We start from the raw sequence: 21,100 nt of genomic DNA, 5'->3' as shown, positions 1-21,100 counted from the left end.
GCAGAAAATCAGAGAATACATGACGCTGTGACAGTAAATCATGGCATAATCTCAAGAATTGATAGATGGTTACTGCTAACTTGAAACCCGTGGCTTTCTCTGAAAAGACTGGCCTATAATCGCCCAATATGTTCTAACAGACTGACTGCCCGTAATAGTGGGAAAGGACACAACACAATGTTTCGCCTTCAGAGTAATGGTTTCCACAAGCCCAGTTGTTTTGTTGTGGTGGAATTCGTTTTGTGTGCTACGGCAGAGGGAGGGAGAAAGAATGGTTCGAATGCTGTTTAGGTGAATACTTAAAGGTGGTAGGGAAAAGAAATTCTGTGTTTCAGAAAAGAGCACAGGAGGGTTTTGTTAAAAAAGGGGGGAAAAAAAAGGAGAGAAGTTGTCATTAATTTTTAACTTGCAAAAGTCCTCAGTTAGTTGAAAAGGAAAGGCAAAAGAGCTGATTATTCTTGAGATCAAAATAGTGGAGCTGTTTTGTCAAGACAGGCAAATGCAGAGAAAATACATTTACCACGGCTGTTTCCAGTTCCACAGCATCCTGAAAGGGAGCCAAAGGCACGTAAGTAATTGAGAGCCCTTTTAAGTGTTTGCTTCTCTTGCTGCATTTTTGAGGAGCACAACAATCTTTGAATTTTACAGTATGCCTGGTCAATCTTTAGCGGGAATGTTCTTAATGGCCTTGTTCCCTCTTTACTCCCAGAATCATTCGTGGAAGTTTTATCTATGGTTTTAATTAATTGTGAGGACCTTCTTAGTCTCAAAACAGAAAGGGAGGAAGAAACGTAACTAAGAGCTGGCCAGCTGCTGCACAGTGTGCAGCGTAGGTGACACCCTCCCACAGTAACCTCTTAGCAATGTTCCTCTCTAAAAGAGTATTTCCAGTGTGCAGTGTTGTTTTCCAGCACTTCTTGAGGGGTGACTCTGATACCTGTCCTTTTCATCTTAGCTGGCGACTCCGTTCTCTAAAGGCACGAATCTCCCAGAACAGATTCACTTAGACAAGAGGAAAGGACTTTCTCAAGCTATTACCTCCCCAGCCTGCCTCAGACTGGGCTTGCAGATCAGTCTGTATCCTTTATTGTGCTTAGGCTATGGGTTTTCCACTAGAGAAGGTCTGGATAGCCTCGTCTATCTTGTCCTGAGTGGTTCACTGATCTGTATTACAATTTTTGGTGTTGGGAGAGAGGAAAGATGCTGTTGTAGTATCACTCCTTTTTCTGATGTTGAAATCTTTCTGAGACTTTTCTTCACCTGGCAAACAGGAATTGTGCAATATATTTATAATACACATCAAACCCTCTCAGTAGTGGAGATTATATTAAATATAGGATTTTCCTTATTAATCTTTGAATAATCTTATAAGGAAGAACACTTAAAATATTTTTAGGAGGATGGCCATGTGCAGATTTAACTTTTGCAAGGCACACGGACTGTTTGGGGGCTTTCAATTTGTCCCGCACTCGAGGGCTCTGCAGGGGACCAGAGCAAGGCAGGGAACCCCTGCTCTGCAAGGTTCATCCAAGCTTGGTAGCAGCTTTGCTAAAGGCCAAAGAGTGGCAATTTTCACCCCCTCCCGTTTCCTGCCAGCACAAGTCATCATAGTACACTCCAAGCCACAAGCTTGGGAAAGTGTTTCTATATAGTCCCCTTCTGCCTCCCAATTCACGATCACAGCCGCATTCAAAGCTGGGCCATAAAGTTTCTGTTTTCCTTCACTGTTTCTTTCCTGTTTGTTTCTATTTCCTCTCCCTCCACCTCTGGCTTGGCTTTGATCATGGTTCCATGGTTTCTCCTTCCTTCCTGTCCTTTTCCCGCTGTTTTCTTGACTCCTTTCCTATCTCAAGCCCTCCAGTTTCTGTTCCACATCATTGTTGGCTCCTGCTCTGCCCAGATATCCTCTTCTCCCATCACTTTTGCAGATCCTTTCTTTCCCTGTTGCCTCCTGTTTAATTCTTCTACTTCTTTTCATTGTTTCTGCATGGTATTTCACCTATTTTATCTCCCTCAGACACAGCCATTGCTTTAATTTCTCTTCCAGTGTCCAGTCTTGCACAAACAGCAAAGGGATAAGAAGGGAATTTGCCATAGTCTACAGTGCATGTCCAACAAATGGCTCACAGTCACCTATATATAACCTTTCAGGTAAGAGCCTCTGCAAAGTGCATTTTTAACTAGAAATACACAAGAAGCAGTTTTTAGTCTATACATTCTCCTTAAAAAATATTGAATAAATTTTCTGTTACAGCTGCCGATTGAATTTAGCCATTATATCCCTTTAGCATGTTCCTCATTCAGTGAAGCATTTCAGCACATGCTCAATTTAAGACTGCAGAGTGGTCTTACTGGTTCTAAGATTATTCATTCATTTGTCTATACCTTAGTATACAGGCATTTATTCCTGTGTTATGCTGGGAAACTTGGTGAACAAAAGTAGCCATTGATGTTAAACACTTCTACCAATAGCAGCTAAAAAGATTCTATTTAAGCCCACACTTCCATCTGTTACATATAATAGATTCAAACTTGCACTTTAAACATCTAAAATATATATTAAAAATGGGATGGGAATTGTTAAAGTATATTAAAAGTAGAGAAACAGATAAATGTGGGTTATGTGCAGGTAATTTGTCCCCCTTACAGAAGCTGTTTAAAAGCCACGCTTACTAGTATTCTATAAACATATTAGAGAGGGAAAAAGTGCAGAGCACACTGATTGGGTTATTCTGAAATCCCCACTGTCTACACACAAAGGCAGCAGTACAGAATACAAATATTGCTTGATACCCATGTTTCTAATTACTTGCGAGATTCATATCTAACAAATATATGACCTAATTTTCTCTTAAGCATCTAATCCTGTTGTTATTGCAAAACCTTGTCAAATATGCATTTTAGGAAAAAAAAAATCCAAAACAAACATGAAAAGAAAAAGTATTTGCTGAAGACAGTTAGTCCTTTTTTTTTCCCCATGGCTTGCAGCTGTCAGACAAGCAGACAACAGAAACCAGAAATAATCAGATCAGATCAGATTCATGCCTCGAATAATGCCATTGTACTCAACAGTTAGGTGAGAGATCAATTTGCAACATTCATTGCATTTTATGAAATAAAATCAGGACGAATCAACAGTGATTATTAAACTTCCTCTATAATGTAGTGTAGTTTATTAAAAAAACTCAATCATCCATGAAACAGAAGGAATTCCTGCAAGAATTTTATCATTCAGCACCCCTACACTCAGGGCTGAGATGAATGATTAAAGATTTATTTATTAAGCATACTGGTTTCATTCTATTAATCTAACTATACCTTATAACTTCAGCATTTGTATTTCATTTAAAAAAGACCACCTCACATAATATAAAAGAAAAGAATTTACTGGAGATTTCTTTAAGATAGATACCTGTAAGGTGGACACTGTTCTCTATTTCATACTGTCTACATGGAAGGCTGGACTAAAACCTGGCAGCTCACTGAAAAAAGTGTTCTCAGGAGCAAATGGTGGTTTATCAAAGTCCTGGCCACATATCATTTAGCATCTATAAGAAACTGAAGGAATAGATTTTAATTGTTTGGCTTTGCTATAGGTTCGGACAGATAAAGTGATGGGAACATGACTTTGCTTTTGTCTCCCTGTAAAGAAATCACAAAAAGCATAGAAGAACAGGGCAAAAGAAAATCCACACTGAATGTGCTAAAATGTAAAATTCACTTCTAAAAATAGTCTCTCAAAAGGTGAATTTTCAAATTTCTTAGTTTTAGTCTGAGAATCTGAGAATACAGCAAGGAACTATTTTCATGCTGAGTAACTCATGAAGGAAAGGATCAAATTTTCTCAAACCCTATTCAAGATATTTTAAATCAGATTTCCTTTAACAGTGGTCTTTGTTATGATATCTGTAGCTATTTCAAACAAGGTTGTTTCAATCTGGTTGTACCTTACATAGTGTCTTTAATACTCTGGATTTCACCACCATTTACAACAATAGATAATGATTGTTTTCATTTACCAGATAGGGTGGTTGAGATATCATTAAAGAGACTTCAAAGCTCCTTAGTCAGTAGTGGAGTCAGAAGCAGCATTAGAGACAAGAGGGTTGATTTCTCTGTTGGGCAATGCTGGCTCCATGAAATGAGAATGTCCCTCATGAGATGATTCTGAAATGAGGTTTTGTCCATATTCATTTGCTTTACTTGCCCAGAGGATTAGAGAGTGCATAACCGGCTGGCTAGATGAGGGGAGAGCAGTGGATGTCATCTACCTTGACTTCAGCAAGGCTTTTGACACCGTCTCCCACAACATCCTCATCAGAAAGCTCAGGCAGTGTGGCTTGGATGAGTGGACAGTGAGGTGGGTCGAGAGGTGGCTGAATGACAGAGCCCAGAGGGTGGTGATCAATGGCACAGAATTGAGTTGGAGGCCTGTGGCCAGTGGAGTTCCACAGGGATCGGTTCTGGGGCCAGTCTTGCTCAATGTCTTCATCAACGACCTGGATGAGGGGACAGAGTGTGCCCTCAGCAAGTGCCCTGATGACACCAAACTGGGAGCACTGGCTGATTCCCCAGAAGGCTGTGCTGCCATTCAGCGGGATCTCAACTGGCTTGAGAGTTGGGCAGAGAGGAACCTCATGAGGTTCAACAAGGACAAGTGCAGAGTTCTGAATCTGGGAAGGAACAACCCCATGCACCAGTACAGGCTGGGGGTCAAACTGCTGAAGAGCAGCTCTGCAGAGAGAGACCTGGGAGTCCTGATTGATAATAAACTAACCATGAGCCAGCAATATGCCCTTATAGGCAAGAAGGCCAATGGCATCCTGGGATGCATCAAGAAGAGTGTGGGCAGCAGGTCAAGGGAGGTTCTTCTCCCTCTCTACTCTGCCCTGGTGAGGCCTCATCTGGAGTCCAGTTCTGGGAGAAGTGCTGGAGAGAGTCCAGCGCAGGGCCACCAAGATGATCAAGGGACTGGAACATCTTTCATATGAGGAAAGGCTGCAGGAACTGGGGCTGTTTAGTCTGGAGAAGAGGAGACTGAGGGGAGATCTTATTAACATTTATAAATATCTAAAGGGTGGGTGTCAGGAGGCTGGGACATCCCTCTTTTCTATAGTAGATAGTAACAGGACAAGGGGTAATGGGATGAACCTGGAACACAAAAGGTTCCACTTAAACAGAAGAAAAAACTATTTCACTGTTGAGGTGAGGGAGCCCTGGCACAGGCTGCCCAGAGGGGTTGTGGAGTCTCCTTCCTTGGAGGTCTTCAAGACCCGCCTGGACATGCTCCTATGTGACCTGATCTAGGAGAACCTGCTTCTGCAGGGGGGTTGGACTAGATGATCTCTAGAGGTCCCTTCCAACCCCTACCATTCTATGATTCTATGATTCTATGTGCCGTAGCTCTTCTCGTGGCAGAGTGGAGTAGCCTGGATGCTTTGAGTGAGACCCAGAGAAGAGTGGTATGTTCCAGAAGCAGACTAGCTATTTAACTGTTTTCCTGACCCTCATCATCTCAGTAAGAGATGTACCCCTACTTTCCAAGGCAATGGAGGATGTGCAGTGGTGAGGGACTATATGAGACTGCTGACAACTGCTCACATTAGAAGTTATCAAATGCAAATGTGGCAAATGGAGATAGGTTTGTAAAAACTGTGAAATTAGGAAACTCACGATAAATTTAACGTTCTTGCCTATAAAATAGACTTCCACTAATTTGGGACCAAGAAAGGAGCCATTTAATCATTATTATTACCTCCTCCAACCTTCTGCTCACTGCAAGCCATAGTTCTCTGGATCTCTGGCACAGGCTGCCCAGGGATGGTGGGGAGTCTCCTTCTCTGAAAGTTTTCAAAACCCACTTGGACATGTTCTTGTGCCCCCTGATTGAGGGGAACCTGCTTTAGCAGGACTAGATGATCTCTAGAGGTCCCTCCTGACCCCTACCACTCTGTGATTCTATGATCTCGATCCAACAGTTGGACATCAAGTCTATAACATCTGATTGAACTTTATCATAACAATTTAGAGAGGTGGTCATCTTGAGTTTGGATTTCAAGACATGGAGCTTCCATTACACCCAGATATGAGGTCTTCCAAAGGACAGTGATCTTCACCTTTGAATTTGCCAAACACAAGTAATCCCAAACTATTATTACATAGCTAATCCTGTAAATGTGTTCTCATTGACTTCATGGGATCTGCATAGAAGCCTTGTTTACTAAATTAAACTTTTAACAAATATCACATTGCCTCATCATATTACACCTCAATTAATTAGTTTGTCACAGTGAAAGGATCATCATAGCTATATGTCTCATTCTGCCTTCTCTGGTTTCATTCCCAGCCTATCTGCAGGTGAGATGTTCATTTCAAAAAGTCTACTTGAAATACTGTTAGTACAGCAAAAGACCTATCAAGAATATAAAGAGAGCAAATGTTTTGTCAGAAATTAGTATGTGGAAAAACGTACTTAAATAAATCTTGGTTTGATCTATTAGTCAGGTGTCAGCTAATAATAAATTATATTCAGTCACTCCCTTGTTGTAAATACCTATCGATTAGTTTTAAACTCTGAACTTCACAATGACTTATATCTGGTCATCGCTAAACTGCTCTCTTCACTAAGAAAAAAATCCCCAACACCTATTATACTGCATTTAATTAAGACAAGCATCAGCTTTATGTACCATCATTTGCTTCTGCCAAGTCTCTATGGTATAAATATTGAGCAGTCACATCTCCTGAATACTAATCGATCCTTCCCGAGTTCCAAATGATTACATAAAGTTTAGGAAATGTTTCTTTGCCAGTGTTATCCTCTGATGTTTACTGTAGTTAGACATTAGGGTTGAGATGTGAGCCTGGATTTGACAATAAGTATTATTCTAAATTCAAAGGTAATGTGGGGAAGCTTGTAAACCCTGGCTGAGTGCTAACTGTAGAGAGCCCCTTGACACTTACTGGTGTTTACCAAGTGTAATCTCACAAGTACACTTGGGTAACAAAATGGATGAATATAGGAAAACTGCCAGTGGATTTAATAAAGCCACCTTGTAATAGCAGCCCAGTTATATGTGTGTGCTATAAATAACATATATGTTAAAAAATAATACAGGTGCAAAAGTAGTTGCATATTTACAAACTACAATACATAAAAATGGCTTGGAGTGACTACTTGGAAGAAGAATACATTACACCTGAAGTACCGCTTGTCACCGCAAGTGAGAAATGAACATAGTTGGGATGACAAGGCTGTCCCTGGATAAGTGCTCCATTCATAGAATCATAGAATGGTAGGGGTTGGAAGGGACCTTTAGAGATCATCTAGTCCAATCCCCCAAAGCCATTACTGGCTTGCATAGGCTTGCCAAGGAAGACTGTGATACCTTTTGCTTCAAATTCACAGCACCTCCTTGAGATCCTGGTTGCTTTATGAAGACAAAATAGAGTTGTGAGTTCCTTGGTATCCTGCCAAAGAACCACCAAACCCATTTTACAGGAAGAATAGAAACCCTGAAAAGTACAAATGGCTCACACCTACACCATGAGAGCATGAGAATGGCCGTACTAGCACTCTGGATCATCTAGACCACTGTTCTGTCTTTGACAGTAACCAACAGCTGATGCCTTAGGGAGCAGCGTAAGAAGAAAAGCATGGAGTGATATCTCTATGGAGCAGGTGCTCCAGCTCCAGCAGCTGGAGGTTAGCAACAGCCAGAAGCAGCAGTTTTTGTATTTTGTAGCTTTCAATGGATTTTCCTTCCATTAAGTTCTGCAAGAGATTTTGCTAACCACAAAAACTTTGAAGAATGAATTCTTGCCTTTTGAGCCAGTTACCTGCTAATTTAATAAGTTTCCTTCATATGCTAGAATACCAGAACGATGGGAAGATAGAGAAGCTTTTTGGCTAATCCTTGTTTTTAGTAAGTCCTTATGTTTCCTGGACTGTGCTTTGAAAAGCTGGTGCAGCCTTATTAAACAGTGTAAAAGGCAGATCTGTATTTGCTGAAAGTATAATGTGACTATTAGGAAGGCTGAAAGGTCTCTATGCCAAAATTTGCTAAGTTATGCCTTTATGTCAGTGTTACACTTAGATGTCTACAACCCTGCAGGAACTCCTTCTTGCCTAATTTTCTGGTCTTGCTTGCTGTTCTCCTTTTGGTCTGATAAAACTTGCTGCCTCACTAATTCCTAGTTTCATTTTCCTATTGGTTTTGTTTGTGTGCCCTTAAGCATTGCAAGTAGTACAAAAATGTAATCAATGTTCATTGTCATATTGCTTCCAATTGATGCTTATACACTTATTTTCCTATCTGCATACATGATACCCCAGATTAAACCCTCAGCAAAAACTGCAGAAGTTAAAATATATCCAGCACCATGTTTCATCATTGTTTGCTGCTGCATTTTTTCTTATCTTTTCTTTATATTTAGATTGCAAACTCTCTAAGGCAGAGACTCTGACTAGTGCCTAAGTCTAACAGATCAATGATGGTACATGATGTATATTAAAAAGTGCAATAGCTATTTGAAAATGTCGTTGTTTTTTTTTATTCCAGCTCCAAGGATGCTGCATAACTGCACTGGTGAGAATTGCTGGAACCAGGTAAAAAGGACAGGCAGGCTTTGTGCTGCTGCTCATTGGGTGCAGTTTGCAGGAAGCTCCTAGTCCTGTGAGTCGTGAGGGCAGAGTCTGCCTCAAAAATACCTCATTTCAGACTGTTTCTTCTGCATGAAAATCTAACAGGCACATTTCTTTCCAAAAGTGGAAATGGTGGGGCTCAGTACCTCTGCTATCTCCTCCCATCTCAGCTCTGACACCTTAAGGAGACTAAAGCAAGGAAAGATTAATTTGTTAATATTCCTCTTATTTAACAAAAATGGGAACGGAGTGTTGCAGATCCAGATGGATTTCTGTTGAACACTTCAGGCTGTTGATTGTTTGAAAACTGAGTTCTTTTTCTGTTTGGTCTTTTTTTTAATGTTGTTTAAGCAAGAGCCCATTGTTTGGCATCCACAGAGATTAAATGTTTACCATTTCTACAGGACCCTCTTGTCTCATGTTAACTGAGTTATGAGATCAATAGTAGCTCTGCAATTATTTGTCCATTGATAAAGCCTTCATTTTTTAAATGAAGTACATTTATCTGTGTCCTGACAATGATAAGAGAGCAGCACTAGTCAGCTGCTGCCTAGTCTAGCATTTAGCTCCACAGGCAGACAAGTGCCTGGACATGGGTCAAATGATGTCTAACTTTCCTCCTATTGGCATTTCACTTTACAAACTGCTCTGATAGGGGGTTTGACAAATCATCCTTGCTGAGTTCAGATAATAAAAACTAGCAGGACAAATGGGAAGTTTTGGTAAAGAGAAAACAATGGCTGATTTCAGGTTAAGTGACCACTCTGTAAAGCTGAATGGTAAAATGAAGAGATCTGTTGTGTCAGAGGATGACAGAAAGTATCTCATGCAAGGCATTCATTTGGTTCTTCAAGCATCATTTAAATGTAGTCATTTAGCAAATTTAATTGCTGAAAAATCAATCTGTGATAGGAAGCAAATCAAAGAAACAAATTTTGGCTCCAGTAAAAACAATTCTCTTTAGCTTTGGTGAGGCCAAGGTTTCACTGCAGTGGAGCATGACAATCTCTTCCAGCCCCAGAATTAGAGAATTCTACAGCACATGTAGGGTGAGTTTTTTTGTTGATTTTTTTACTTTTAAGTTTCTAATTCTAATTTAAGACAAAAGCAGTGACTGGACTGAAGGACAGCACGAGGAATCACTCAGGGCAGACAGACAGTCAGTGAAGTACAAAGATCCATGGTCACCGAAGAGGAATTTGTGTAGGGAGATAAGAACTACATACCTGTGAAGACATTTAATTTAAATGTCTTTAATGGTGGGAATTTAAACGTTACATAACTTTAATATATTAATACTCTATAGAACTACAGAGATGTCACACTCAAGAAACTAGTTACCAAACTACTCTGGCTTATTGAATAATTGCTGAGTCAATTGTACTCATTATATATCTGGTAGTGTTGGTCAGATGGGTGCAGGCAGATGAGACAGCTCACTGGAGAAAGGAGCTGAGCTCCTGTGCCTGTGTGTACCACTCACTGGAGTGGGTATGTGCAGTTTGACTGCAGGAAGATTTGTGTGCTGCTAGCCACAAAGGCTACAATAAATATGCATCTGTCTAAGTTTGAACAGTATCTTCTTTAATGTTACCATCAACCAAAAGTGTTTTCCTGTAAAAACTCTTTAGAATTTTTGACTAGTAGCTAACAAACAATTACCTCTCATTTAAAATCTAGCAATCAAAACTGACATGATTTGTGTTTTGAGAAATCACACTATGTGCATTAGGTTTTTTGAGTATTATTTTACTGTTACATTACTAAGATAGTAACTTCTGAAATGTGAGGAAAAAAGGCAAAGGCAAAGTTTTTTGCCCTGAAGGAGATTGTCACCTTAAAATGAGGCACACGACATGGTACAGCCATGAATAACAAACAGCTTTACAAGGCAGCCTCCTATCTGCACGGTTGTAAAAAACAAGCAGCTTCTTAATAAATTAGTTCTGTGGATTACTGACTTTGTGTTGCCTTTAAGAGGCTTTATATTAGGCATTTACTTTTCAACCAAGCACTACACTAAAGAACAATGGCATAAGGTTTTATTGGTTTGGTCAACACTGTGGCATGAGCACCCTTAGAAATGTAAAAAGGCTGCTATGTCTTGAACCACTTTTTATTCCATGAAACATTACAGGGCTAGATTCTCAAAAAGAGACAGCTGAGGCTTTCAAAATCTTTTTCTGAGTAATTGATATATACTTGGCATTAAGACCAGTTTTCTGGTCTAGCTACTTAGGTACAATACTGCTCTTAGCTATTTATGTAGGGCTTGCTTCCTAGCTAGGTTTGACAGCCCTGCTGAATGCCCACCAGCATTGTAAGGCATGTCAATGTTTTAAAAGATCTGACTCACTTTTAGGATGTGAGGTGTCATATTAACTTCAGGCACACAATTCCTTCATACTTTCAGGCACAAAGTTAAATATTAAAGAGTATCTGTGTTTTTCATTTCAGTTTTGTCATCACTGTCATTAAATATTTGCCTCAGTCCTGTGGGTCAAGTGGTAACATCTTCACATTTTACTCTTTGCAGAGTAACATCTAGCATTGACCATCAGCAAATCGAATGACTCTATATGCTAAATGATGAACTAATCTGTTTCAAAGGTGTTGAACTTTCCTTAGCTATGTCATTTTACATTCAAGTGATGTGATTACAAGCCTTCTCTGGGCAGCAGAATTAGCTCTTTTTATATTAGCATAAATGAGAGAAAAAACAGATACCCTAGCTCAGTACAAATTTACAAGGTATTCCTGCCCAACTGCCTCAGACACTGAGCACACTACCTGGCAGAATTAGAGGAGCTAAAGGTATAAGAATGGTTCCTAAATCAACGCAAAATGCTAGAAGAGCCAACGAAAATGATCAAACAAAAAGGCCACCTAAATGTGAGAATTTTTGAATATGCATTTCACTTATTCAGCTAATTTGAAATTTCACTGAACTGAGATGAATTCTCTAAATATTTTATCAGAGGAAAGCTACAGGCTCTTGAGGCTTTTCTGTGCCACAGTCTAATGACTGAAAAACCTACTTATTAGGAATTGGGAAATCTGAATTCTTGTTATTCATCAGATTAATTCCTCAGATATTATTTCTGCAACAGATGACTTGCTTCTCCTTCTCTGAATCTAAGATGTTGAAAGCAACAAAGCCCTGAATACAAAATATGAAGTTACCGGGGAAATCTGTCACCTCTGGCTTGCATTCAGAATGTACATACTTCCTAACAGGCCATTTTGTTGGCATCATTATAATTTGTTAAATAATTCTGTTTCCTATACCTCTGATGTATTGATCTTTTATGCTCCCTGTGTTTAAAGACAACTTAATCTAAAACTTTCCAAAGCAGATTCAAATTCTTTAAACACCACATGGAAGGACATGTTTAAGACAGTAACTAGCACTTTGCAGTGTAACCAAAACTGTTTCTTTTAGTCTAGTTGCAATTGTATTTTAACAATTTATTTGAAGAGTTTTATTCCTTTACAGAAGATTTTTTTTTTAAATCTGAAAATTAAAGTATTACTAATGTCACCACTGCTGATATTTCGTTCATTGTCATGCTTAGCTCAACATATTTTGTAGACAAAATACCTTTTGAGTAAAACAGGAGTCCTGGCTGTGTACAGCTGCATCTAACCTTATTTATGCTTCTAAGTTTTTCAACTGTCTGCCAGTAAATAAAAATTCACTTGGCCAAAGTTTATTTAGACCAACTTTATTAAGTCAACAAAGTGCAAACCTGAAACAGAGGACAGGCAGAAAAATCTGTTCCTATGAAGTCAATAGGAATCCATTTCCCTAAGCCCATTTTTATTCCTGGCACCAGTGATTTTTCTTGACTGATTCATTGGAGGGCACAGGTTTCACTAATTTGTCTTGCATAGGTATCTTTCCCATTCTATGTCCTCTCCACTAGTACAAAACAATCTTCCCTTTAAAGGTTATTTTCTATCCAGATCTGTCATAAAGCTATTATAATTAATTTGCACTTTAAGAGTTCCTTTCACTTTTTAAAAGCTGTGAGATACATTTCTGATTAATGGCTTCCTATGCGACAGCCATCACATGCAAAGAAGATTGTTTATACTTACCACAGATGCCTTTGAAAAAGAGGGGTATTTCAACCATATCCCCACTCCATCTGCTTTATGTAACTATATTTAATCTTACAAAAAAGCAATCTGTATTTTCCACTGGTCTCTAGAATCTCTAACAGAATTTTATCCTTGTTCTGCAACATTCAGAAATGGCATACAGAAATACAGAGAGCTTGTAACACTCTTGGAAATTCCATAGGTTTTAGGAGTCATTTCCATAGAAACCCACTTTTAATTCTTATTCATAATTTTCCTGCAAGTGAAAATGAAAAAATAATCCTCAGGTTACTCTGAAGCTCATGAAATGTATTTCTGAATGGTGTTTTTCAGGAAAAAAACAAAGAAGCCAAATATTTTCAACATTTTTAGAGAAGAATAATGATAATATCAAGTGTGAAGAGTAGAGTGTACCTACCTAAACTAAACAGCACCAGGAATTTGAGACATACAAATTCTCGTAGATCAAACTGCAGAGAACGAAGCTTTGCTACTAGTTCTTGTGCGTGGCTCATGAGATTGTTGAGGGTGCCTCCTGCTTGGGATGCTATTATGGAATAATCCACCTGTAAAAGAGAATTGTATTGCTGTCTGGTTGTCATGCCTGCAGAACCACTTTAGGACAAGCAGAACCACTTCAGTTTCAAGCAATCACATACAACCAGGATTGAGAATCACTCTCAGTTTAGTGGTATTATCGGGTCAGGACGATTTTATATATATAAACTGATTTTAGCACAACAGTATATATAGAAGACATTATTAAACCATATATCTTAATGGTATGTGACATCACTGTGAATGCTGGTTTGTCTGTATTAGCTTTTTATTTCAGAAGCTTCATATATGAGTTGTTTAATACGCTGGTAGCTGTCCCCAAACTACTCTCTTTTATTAATTTGGATGTCTTGTGCTCTCACTGTAATCGCATGATCTTGCAGAGAAAGACTGATGGAATGAGCTTCGGGCCTATGCTGGGTGTATTGGTCCACAGGGACATAACGGTATTCATGGGAAATGGTCCAGTGTCCGTAACTTGACCAGAAACATCTATTCAAGCCCAGAAATGTCGGTGTGTTCCCACAGGAAACAGAGGTATTGTGTGGGTGATTTCTGTTCTCCTTAGCTACACAAAATCCTGGTATTTATTGGGGTTGGTTCCAACGGGCTTGTTCTAGTGAGTCCTCTCCTGCCAGCGAAGGAGCAGCAGGTAGGTGCGTGACACAGGCCACATCTGCGCTTGCATTCTCCCGAGCAGCAACCACAGGGCCTAAAACTGCTTTCTCTGAGGCACAGGAAAATGTGAGACTGCTCTAACCCCATCTCACAATAAAGTAGTTAATAAAGAACTGACAGGTATCACCAGAGGAAATAGGCCAATGCTGCAAAAGTTTGCTTTTACCTTTTGTTTTGTTTTTACCTTAAAATCTCCTTTAAAAAAGAACATCTCTTTTTAAAATAACAATTAAGGAACTTGTATTTTGAAATATGTGTTTTGATTTTGGAACTATTGAATTGTTTTTGCTCCAGCATAAACAGCAGTAAAAGGAAAAAAAAAGGCAGACTTTACACCTGCCAAAATTTCAGGCAGGAAAAACAGATACGACTGAAAGGAACCAAAAATAACTTCTCCTGGTGATGACCTTCACATAATCAATAGGTTACTGACTTTTAATAGGACATTTTATTTATATATATCCTTAGTGCTCCCAAGACATTGACTGAAGGCAACTGTAGATGAAAAATGAAGTTACATTTTTTGTATGGGTATTAAAAATAACACTGCTCTAAATGTGCAAAGCATTTAAAGTTGTGCTTATGTTTCAATTAAGTCAATGGATTACGCTTAAGTATCCTGTGAGGTAGTTTTTATTGCTGTCTTTTACACCTGGGAAAACTGAAATAGTGACAGTAAATCGTTTCCTTGGGGCCAAAGAAACCTGTGACAAAACTACAGGCTGGTCTTTGGAAATGCCAGCCAAACCATCTTTCATAAACTGCTTCATCTGTTATTTCTCTCTTCTTCTGTATATATACTTATACATATTTCTTTATCTATAAGTGTATATAAAAGTGTAAATATTACAGAAATCCCGAGCAAAAATAAAGTAAGATACCTCAAATGGTGTTCACTTTAAGAGCGGTTTAACATAGTGGCATCATTTATCTGCTTCATATTGAGAAACTGGTCCCATATAAATATCAACTTTCACAGCTTAATTTCCCTTTTGTAATTGTTAAGGGGGGAAAAAAAGCTCAAAATCCCTTAGTGAGGTTCCAGCTTGTGAAAGAAATATGCTAGTCATGTCATAATAAGAAGTTAAGATGTCTGGATGTCAAGAATATCAGTGGCCTTAGTGCAGCGATTATGCCATAATGGAAAAACCCAGTAGATGCCTGGATCTCCCACCATCCCTCTACTGGAGAGCTCTCAGGCAACCTGCTACTCTTTCAGGTGCATTTAATATTTGCAGCACTAGCAAATTTGTCTGGGAGGCAAGTCCTCATCTGCCACTCACCAAGAGCAGGCTGTATTAAATTTTTATATTTATTGACATTTCATTACCATAATTGACTGCAGTTGGTTCTCTAGTAGAAGGCACAGGGCTGCCTCCTAAGCAGGAGAATTGGTCCCCTGAGTAGGATTTGCAATTAAAAACAACGCAGAATGGATTTTTTTTTATTGTGTAAATATGATGAGTTGAATTTTCATCTTTAACTAGAGAATACTGGGTGTGCAGAAGGCTTTTTTCAAGAGTGAGCAAAATTATGAGTCAGTGGAAAGACGACCCCCAAAGGTGTCAATCAGTTTATACAAAATCAACTGTGCATGAAAAATCCTCAGTTAATGCCTCTTCTGGAAAGGCAGTCACACTGAAGAGTACACTGTCCTGTTTGCTTGGTCCTGTAGGCAGAAATTGATACTAGGAGGTGTATTAAATCTTTCACCTTCCAATTTGTGATTAAAAATGCTTTTAAAAGATAAAGATTCAAACAGCCTGGATCTTGAGCAAAATGCTTAACTGCACACTGAAGCCTTAGCATTCACTTTACATTGTACCATTAATTGCATTTGGTAAAGTCAAACCTGCAACTGAAATACTCTTGCTTCCTGATTAATAGTACTTCATTTCACAGCTGATTTTGATGTTTAAGGTGGTGTGCTGGACACAGAAGCTTCAGTTAAGCTTCTACGTAACCTAATTTAGAAGTAAAACGGTGGGTGTAAAGTTGTGGCTGCACAGACAAAAGGAAGTGTGGATGTCTCATGTACTGAGACACGGTCCTATCTTGCATGACAAATATAGTAATGATCAAGTAGTAATGATAGAGGCTTCAATGGATTAATTTGGTACCAAAGCAATGCAGGCAGAACAGCACTGAATAATTTACCCTGCTGCTCCTTTCTTGCCATTCTGGTGCTTAAACTGGTACGTTTAAGGTTAGAGTGGACATTGCTATCTGTGTTATAGCACAGGCTTTGCTGTAGTATGCCATTGGCTAACTGAAGGGCTTAAATCTAAAATTACATACTCAAAACCCTCCGTTCTGCTAACACCTAACTTTGTGTTTAAAGTCCTTACATCTCCACCTTCCACCAGGTTTTTAGGTCCTAAATTGCCTCTGCACGTGGCTGGGACTACCCAAGTCATGAGAGCTCTTAGATTTATGGACTCTGTGGCTTTCATCTACCTATGGCTGCAAAAATGCCAAAGACAGGACAGAACAAAAGACAAACCTTCTTTTACAACACAAAACTATACCATGGGCTAAACAAATGCTGAGGCTGAAGGCCAGAAATGCAGGGAGCATTTGTGCTTTTTTGTTTTGCAAATGATTTCTTATGGTAATGAATGATTCTTGAAGCCACATCCCTGGTTTCACTGAGCTTAGACAGAAACTTTCTGGTGGAGTCAGGTAATGCCCTCTGGTATTGACTCCTCTCCATGCCCACAAAATGGAGCTGAAGATTTAATGGTGGAATTGGGTTCCTCCCTTCTAAAATTAAATTGTGTTTGATTCCTAGGATATGACAGTAGTGGGGTCATAAGGTGTGTGGAAATGTTACGTGGAACTGTACCAATCCCTTTTTCAGTGCTTCAGCAGGCTTGAAAGAGTGTCTAGAATTTAGGATTAGAATGTTTTTACTTGTTGATGGCTGTTACAGGTACTATCACTGAATGCCATTCCTTTCAGCCAGAGCAGGAAGAGTGAAAGGAAGGAATAAAGCCCCTGCCATGACTGTATACTTGGGTCACGATCAGATGTTCTAGAAGACTAAGGTAGTTCAAGTTAGTGCAAGATGGATTTACTATTTAATACCTTAGATCAGTGTGTATTTGGAGCAGGAAGGCCAAGGAGGCAGTGGGTGCCCAGACACAGCAAAGGGACTGTTCTGCTCCCTGCTGTTTTGCTCTGTGCAGCCCTGGCCAGCACAGCTGGCTGGTGATGGAGGGCTTCATCCTCACTGCTCCCTCCTCAGGCCTGCCCTGGGTTTTGAAGTCCTGAGCCTACTGAGAGCCTGTGAGTTGACTCTAGGGTATGGCCATGTGGATGGATGAGCCTTTCTCTCGGACGGACGCATTCGGCACAGTACATAGCAAGCAAGTTAACTTACCATCACAACTACAATTACTCTTCCACAGTTTCCTAAAATACCTGTTTTGGTGGCAACTATGGTGGTTATTAAGCTCACTTTCAGCTTTTCATATAATTAATACTTTCATTAAAACATTTAAAGCAGTATTTATGTTTCTAAGCAAATGAACAAGGAAAAAGACTTTGAAGAGGTGCCTATGAACAAAAACTGGGGAGGGCTCAGCATGGACAAAACCAACAGATATGCTTAAATCAGGTTTAGCTACATTAATTAAAATTGTGATGACTTGTACAGCAAAAGATGCTTGTCATTTTACCATGATACATAATAATAGAAGATAATGAATTAAGTTGCCAGTGGACCTTTCCCCTAGGATGATGTTACTGTGCTTGCTAATTAGCTATAATATGCAAGCAGTAGAACTCCAAAGTCGTGCATTTACTTTGTCTAACTCGTTTTCTCCAAAGGCCTCTCAGCAAATACAGCCACATTGGGACAGAAGAAGCCTTCTTTGCAAGCAGGTAAATCTAACAGAGATTACATTGCCACAAAAAGTCCCCAAGCCACACATCACCACCTTTCAGTAAGGTATACCTTAAAGACCTACAGAGAGTCCTATCTAAGGGGAGATTCAGAGATTCAAGTGTGGTTTTGGATGGCATTTTTAATATGAAAGGCTTTGACCAAACTTTGACAGAGGAAAGATTTGGCAACAATGAGCAGAGTATAGGTATGAACAAAATGAGCAGCTTGTGTCTGAGCAGCTGAGGCTACAATTCGTGTGTTGTGTGGTGTAGAATGATGTTCTCTACAGAGCTTTAATATCTGCTCCATATGTGCTGGACCTTGGAAGCTGGCAGAGTATTGCTGGTGTAGAAGACACAAAAGGAAAATGCTTGAGTTGGAGGAATTAAAGTTCTATAATTAGAAATGGTCTGTTAAAATTACATGCCACATGGCAAGCCCACAAAACTTGATGTGTGGAGAGCATATTGGCAATGAGTTACAATTAACCATCACATTGCAAATCACTCCTTAGCTGTTTTCTATTATGAAATTTGGAGAGTTGTAAAATGCATTTGTGCTACTTTATTTCCTTTTGAAATGGTAATTGCTACTGCTGAGGGGCAGTACTTAGTGCAGAAAATGAAGTGTGCAGCGTAGGGAGGAACTAGTTTCTGAGGAACTGCTGAGGAATTGTAATGATCTGAAAAAAGTGCTTTCTTGAAACCCATACACACAAAAGAGCTTCACTTATGAAACTCGAACCAAATAAATAACAAAATAAAACATAGCCTGTTTCTGTGCAAAGGCCAATGCTTACGACTTTGTTGCTGACTGCACTTTTTCCCCATCAAAGTCGGAACAGTGGATTGACACTGAGTAAAACTCATAAGCCAACGGCTTGAGGGAAATGCAGATGTATGGAAATGTGATAGGAATGCCCTAGGGTAATGGGTTTTGAGCCAATGTGTTTGAAAATTATTGAGTGTGCTTCTAACTACTAGCCCATTTTAGATACCTAATACAGAACTGACAGTGGAAGGGCCCTGGGGAGCTGGATGAAGTTTGACTTTTTTGTCTGAGAAACAGAGGCTGTGCAGCCTAAGTGGGGAAAGCAGGTATGTTCTAATTCAGTGGTGATAAGTTCTCCCCTTACAGGTTCCCCCTTGATTGTGATTGTAAAACGAACTGTGTTTATGAGGAGCTTTTGTGGAGGGATATCCTAAGGAAAGCAAGGAGTGAGGCTTCTGAGGTCTTAAGTGTGACAATAATCACGATCTCTCAGGTAACAGTGTAGGCTATCTAGCTCATGTCCTCAGTTTAAAGTTAATATTTTTCGAAAGCCAGGTGATTGACTAATTTTGCTCATAGTGCTTTGCTGGTAGTAGAAAATAAAAACACCTACAGCAGTTTTCATCAGAAGGAACATGTGAGACTGCTGCTGGATTTTAACTGGTGACTTAGTGACAGCAAACACAAACCAGGCTGAGGTACTTAGTAACACTTAGCCTCAGTCTTTCTCAAAACGTCTCCCAGGCTCTGTGCTTGCAGCATGGGCAAAGGAGAATGACCAGGATTGGGTAGTAGTTGAAAAAAACCAGAGATTTAGACCAGAACTACAAACAAAATTCCTCTTCATGAAGATGGTCAGGCAGCGGTGCTGGCTGCACGGGGAGCTTGTGCAGTTTCCATCCTTGGGGATTTTCCAAGCCCAACCAAACAAAGTGCTGAGAAACCTGGTTTGATCAGGGTGGTTAGAAATTCCTTAAAATCCTTACCAGCCTGGATTATTCTGTAATTTTAAGATTTGTGGCTCTGGTGATCCACCTTAAGCAAATGGACTGACTCTAGTTCTTGCTTGCTGTTCTCATGATATGACTACTTGCTCTCCAAGCAGCCAAAATGTGAAGAGGAAAGTGCAGAAGATGATGGGAGATGCTTGGAGTGACTGCCCTGACTTCAGAATGACAAACAACACAGCAAAACAAAATTGGGTTGAAATGAGGATGTATTAAACCTACTTGACAAACCTGGGGCAGGAATGGGTGCAATCAGTCCAATTTAGCCAGGCTTTAATTTAGTTAGAGACTATAATTCTGCCTGGAAATAGACAACTGATTTGCAAGCAGTACACTTAATAAGCATCCTGCAACCTGTTGTCCAACAGTGATGAAATGCTCTGCTTTGCCTTGAGATTGTGTTACAGATGGGTTGGTTTTTTTTTTCAAGAAAAGATAAAAGTGTCTAACGAGGTTAGAATTATTACTGTGGAAAAATGGGGACAATGGCTAGAATTTAAGGGTATTTAGATGTCTCTAATGATTTCAGTGGGACTTTGGCACTCAGTACCTTTAAAAACTAGCTAATCACATAACAAATGAAGCACTAATTTAGCAGTTCTCTCAGGAACAGAAAACGGTCAATGTACTTATAGCTCAGTAAAGAAAGGAATGAGCAGTCTCCCTATGTGGTAAATAAAATAATTGTCCATGTTTTGCAGATGATGTGATGGAAAAGGGATCAGTCATTTTCTCAATAATACCAATATAAATCAAGAGTAATGCAACTGATTTTTGCTCATATAATTGATGTTCAATTCATAAATGACTTGATCTCAAATAGATTAATGACCTTGAACGAAGGTGCAGGAATCAGTTCAACAGCTAGAATTTGAATTTTCCCACTTCTTTTCTTGGACAAGCCTGTCCTTTCTCCCTTCTACTGTACACCTTTTAATCATGAATGCAAACAGTTATTTCTCCTTCTGATTCTTGCAATTTTTAGACGATAGCTAAAGCTATAATGTTGTGGCTTCCACATCATGCAGACACAAATGGTGTACCTTAGAAAAAAAGGAACTCTTTCCCATGTGTGTATAAATTGATGCAGTTCAGTTTGCAGCTATTTAAATACCAATGAACCATCGTTTGTCTTCACTTTGAATCGGGAGCATAATGTCCAGGCACATTTTGCTTCTCTCTGATACTGTGATTTTTTTCTTTTTCTGCTAAAGACATATTGGGAGTCTGAGGAATAAGGTTCTTATTTTACTGTAAAGTTCTTTGTGGTTTGGAAAGTACAAGGAAGACAAAGCTTTCTGTTTCCTTTAGGTTTTCTCACAGCTTTCCTAATATTTGCCACATTATTGCTCTTGCATTTTGGGAGATCTCTGCATCTGACACCTGAAGAAAGACACCTCAGAAAGCTGTGCAGAAACCGCAAAGTGCCTGCCCTGAGACGGTTCCTGA

At 39.4% G+C, this 21,100-nt stretch overlaps 1 protein-coding gene across 1 annotated transcript in view; it reads right to left on the bottom strand.

Moving 5' to 3' along the window:
* NR5A2 (nuclear receptor subfamily 5 group A member 2) overlaps positions 1–21,100 on the bottom strand; it is a 76,371-nt gene that overhangs the window by 12,956 nt on the left and 42,315 nt on the right. Inside the window, exon 6 of the mRNA XM_062003624.1 lies at positions 13,167–13,314. Within this exon, the coding sequence (XP_061859608.1) occupies positions 13,167–13,314 (148 nt within the window). The remainder of the gene's footprint in view (positions 1–13,166; positions 13,315–21,100) is intronic.

Source organism: Colius striatus, chromosome 10, assembly GCF_028858725.1.
Source record: "Colius striatus isolate bColStr4 chromosome 10, bColStr4.1.hap1, whole genome shotgun sequence".
NCBI classification, from domain to species: Eukaryota; Metazoa; Chordata; class Aves; order Coliiformes; family Coliidae; genus Colius; species Colius striatus.
This window is presented reverse-complemented; position numbering and strand designations above follow the sequence as displayed.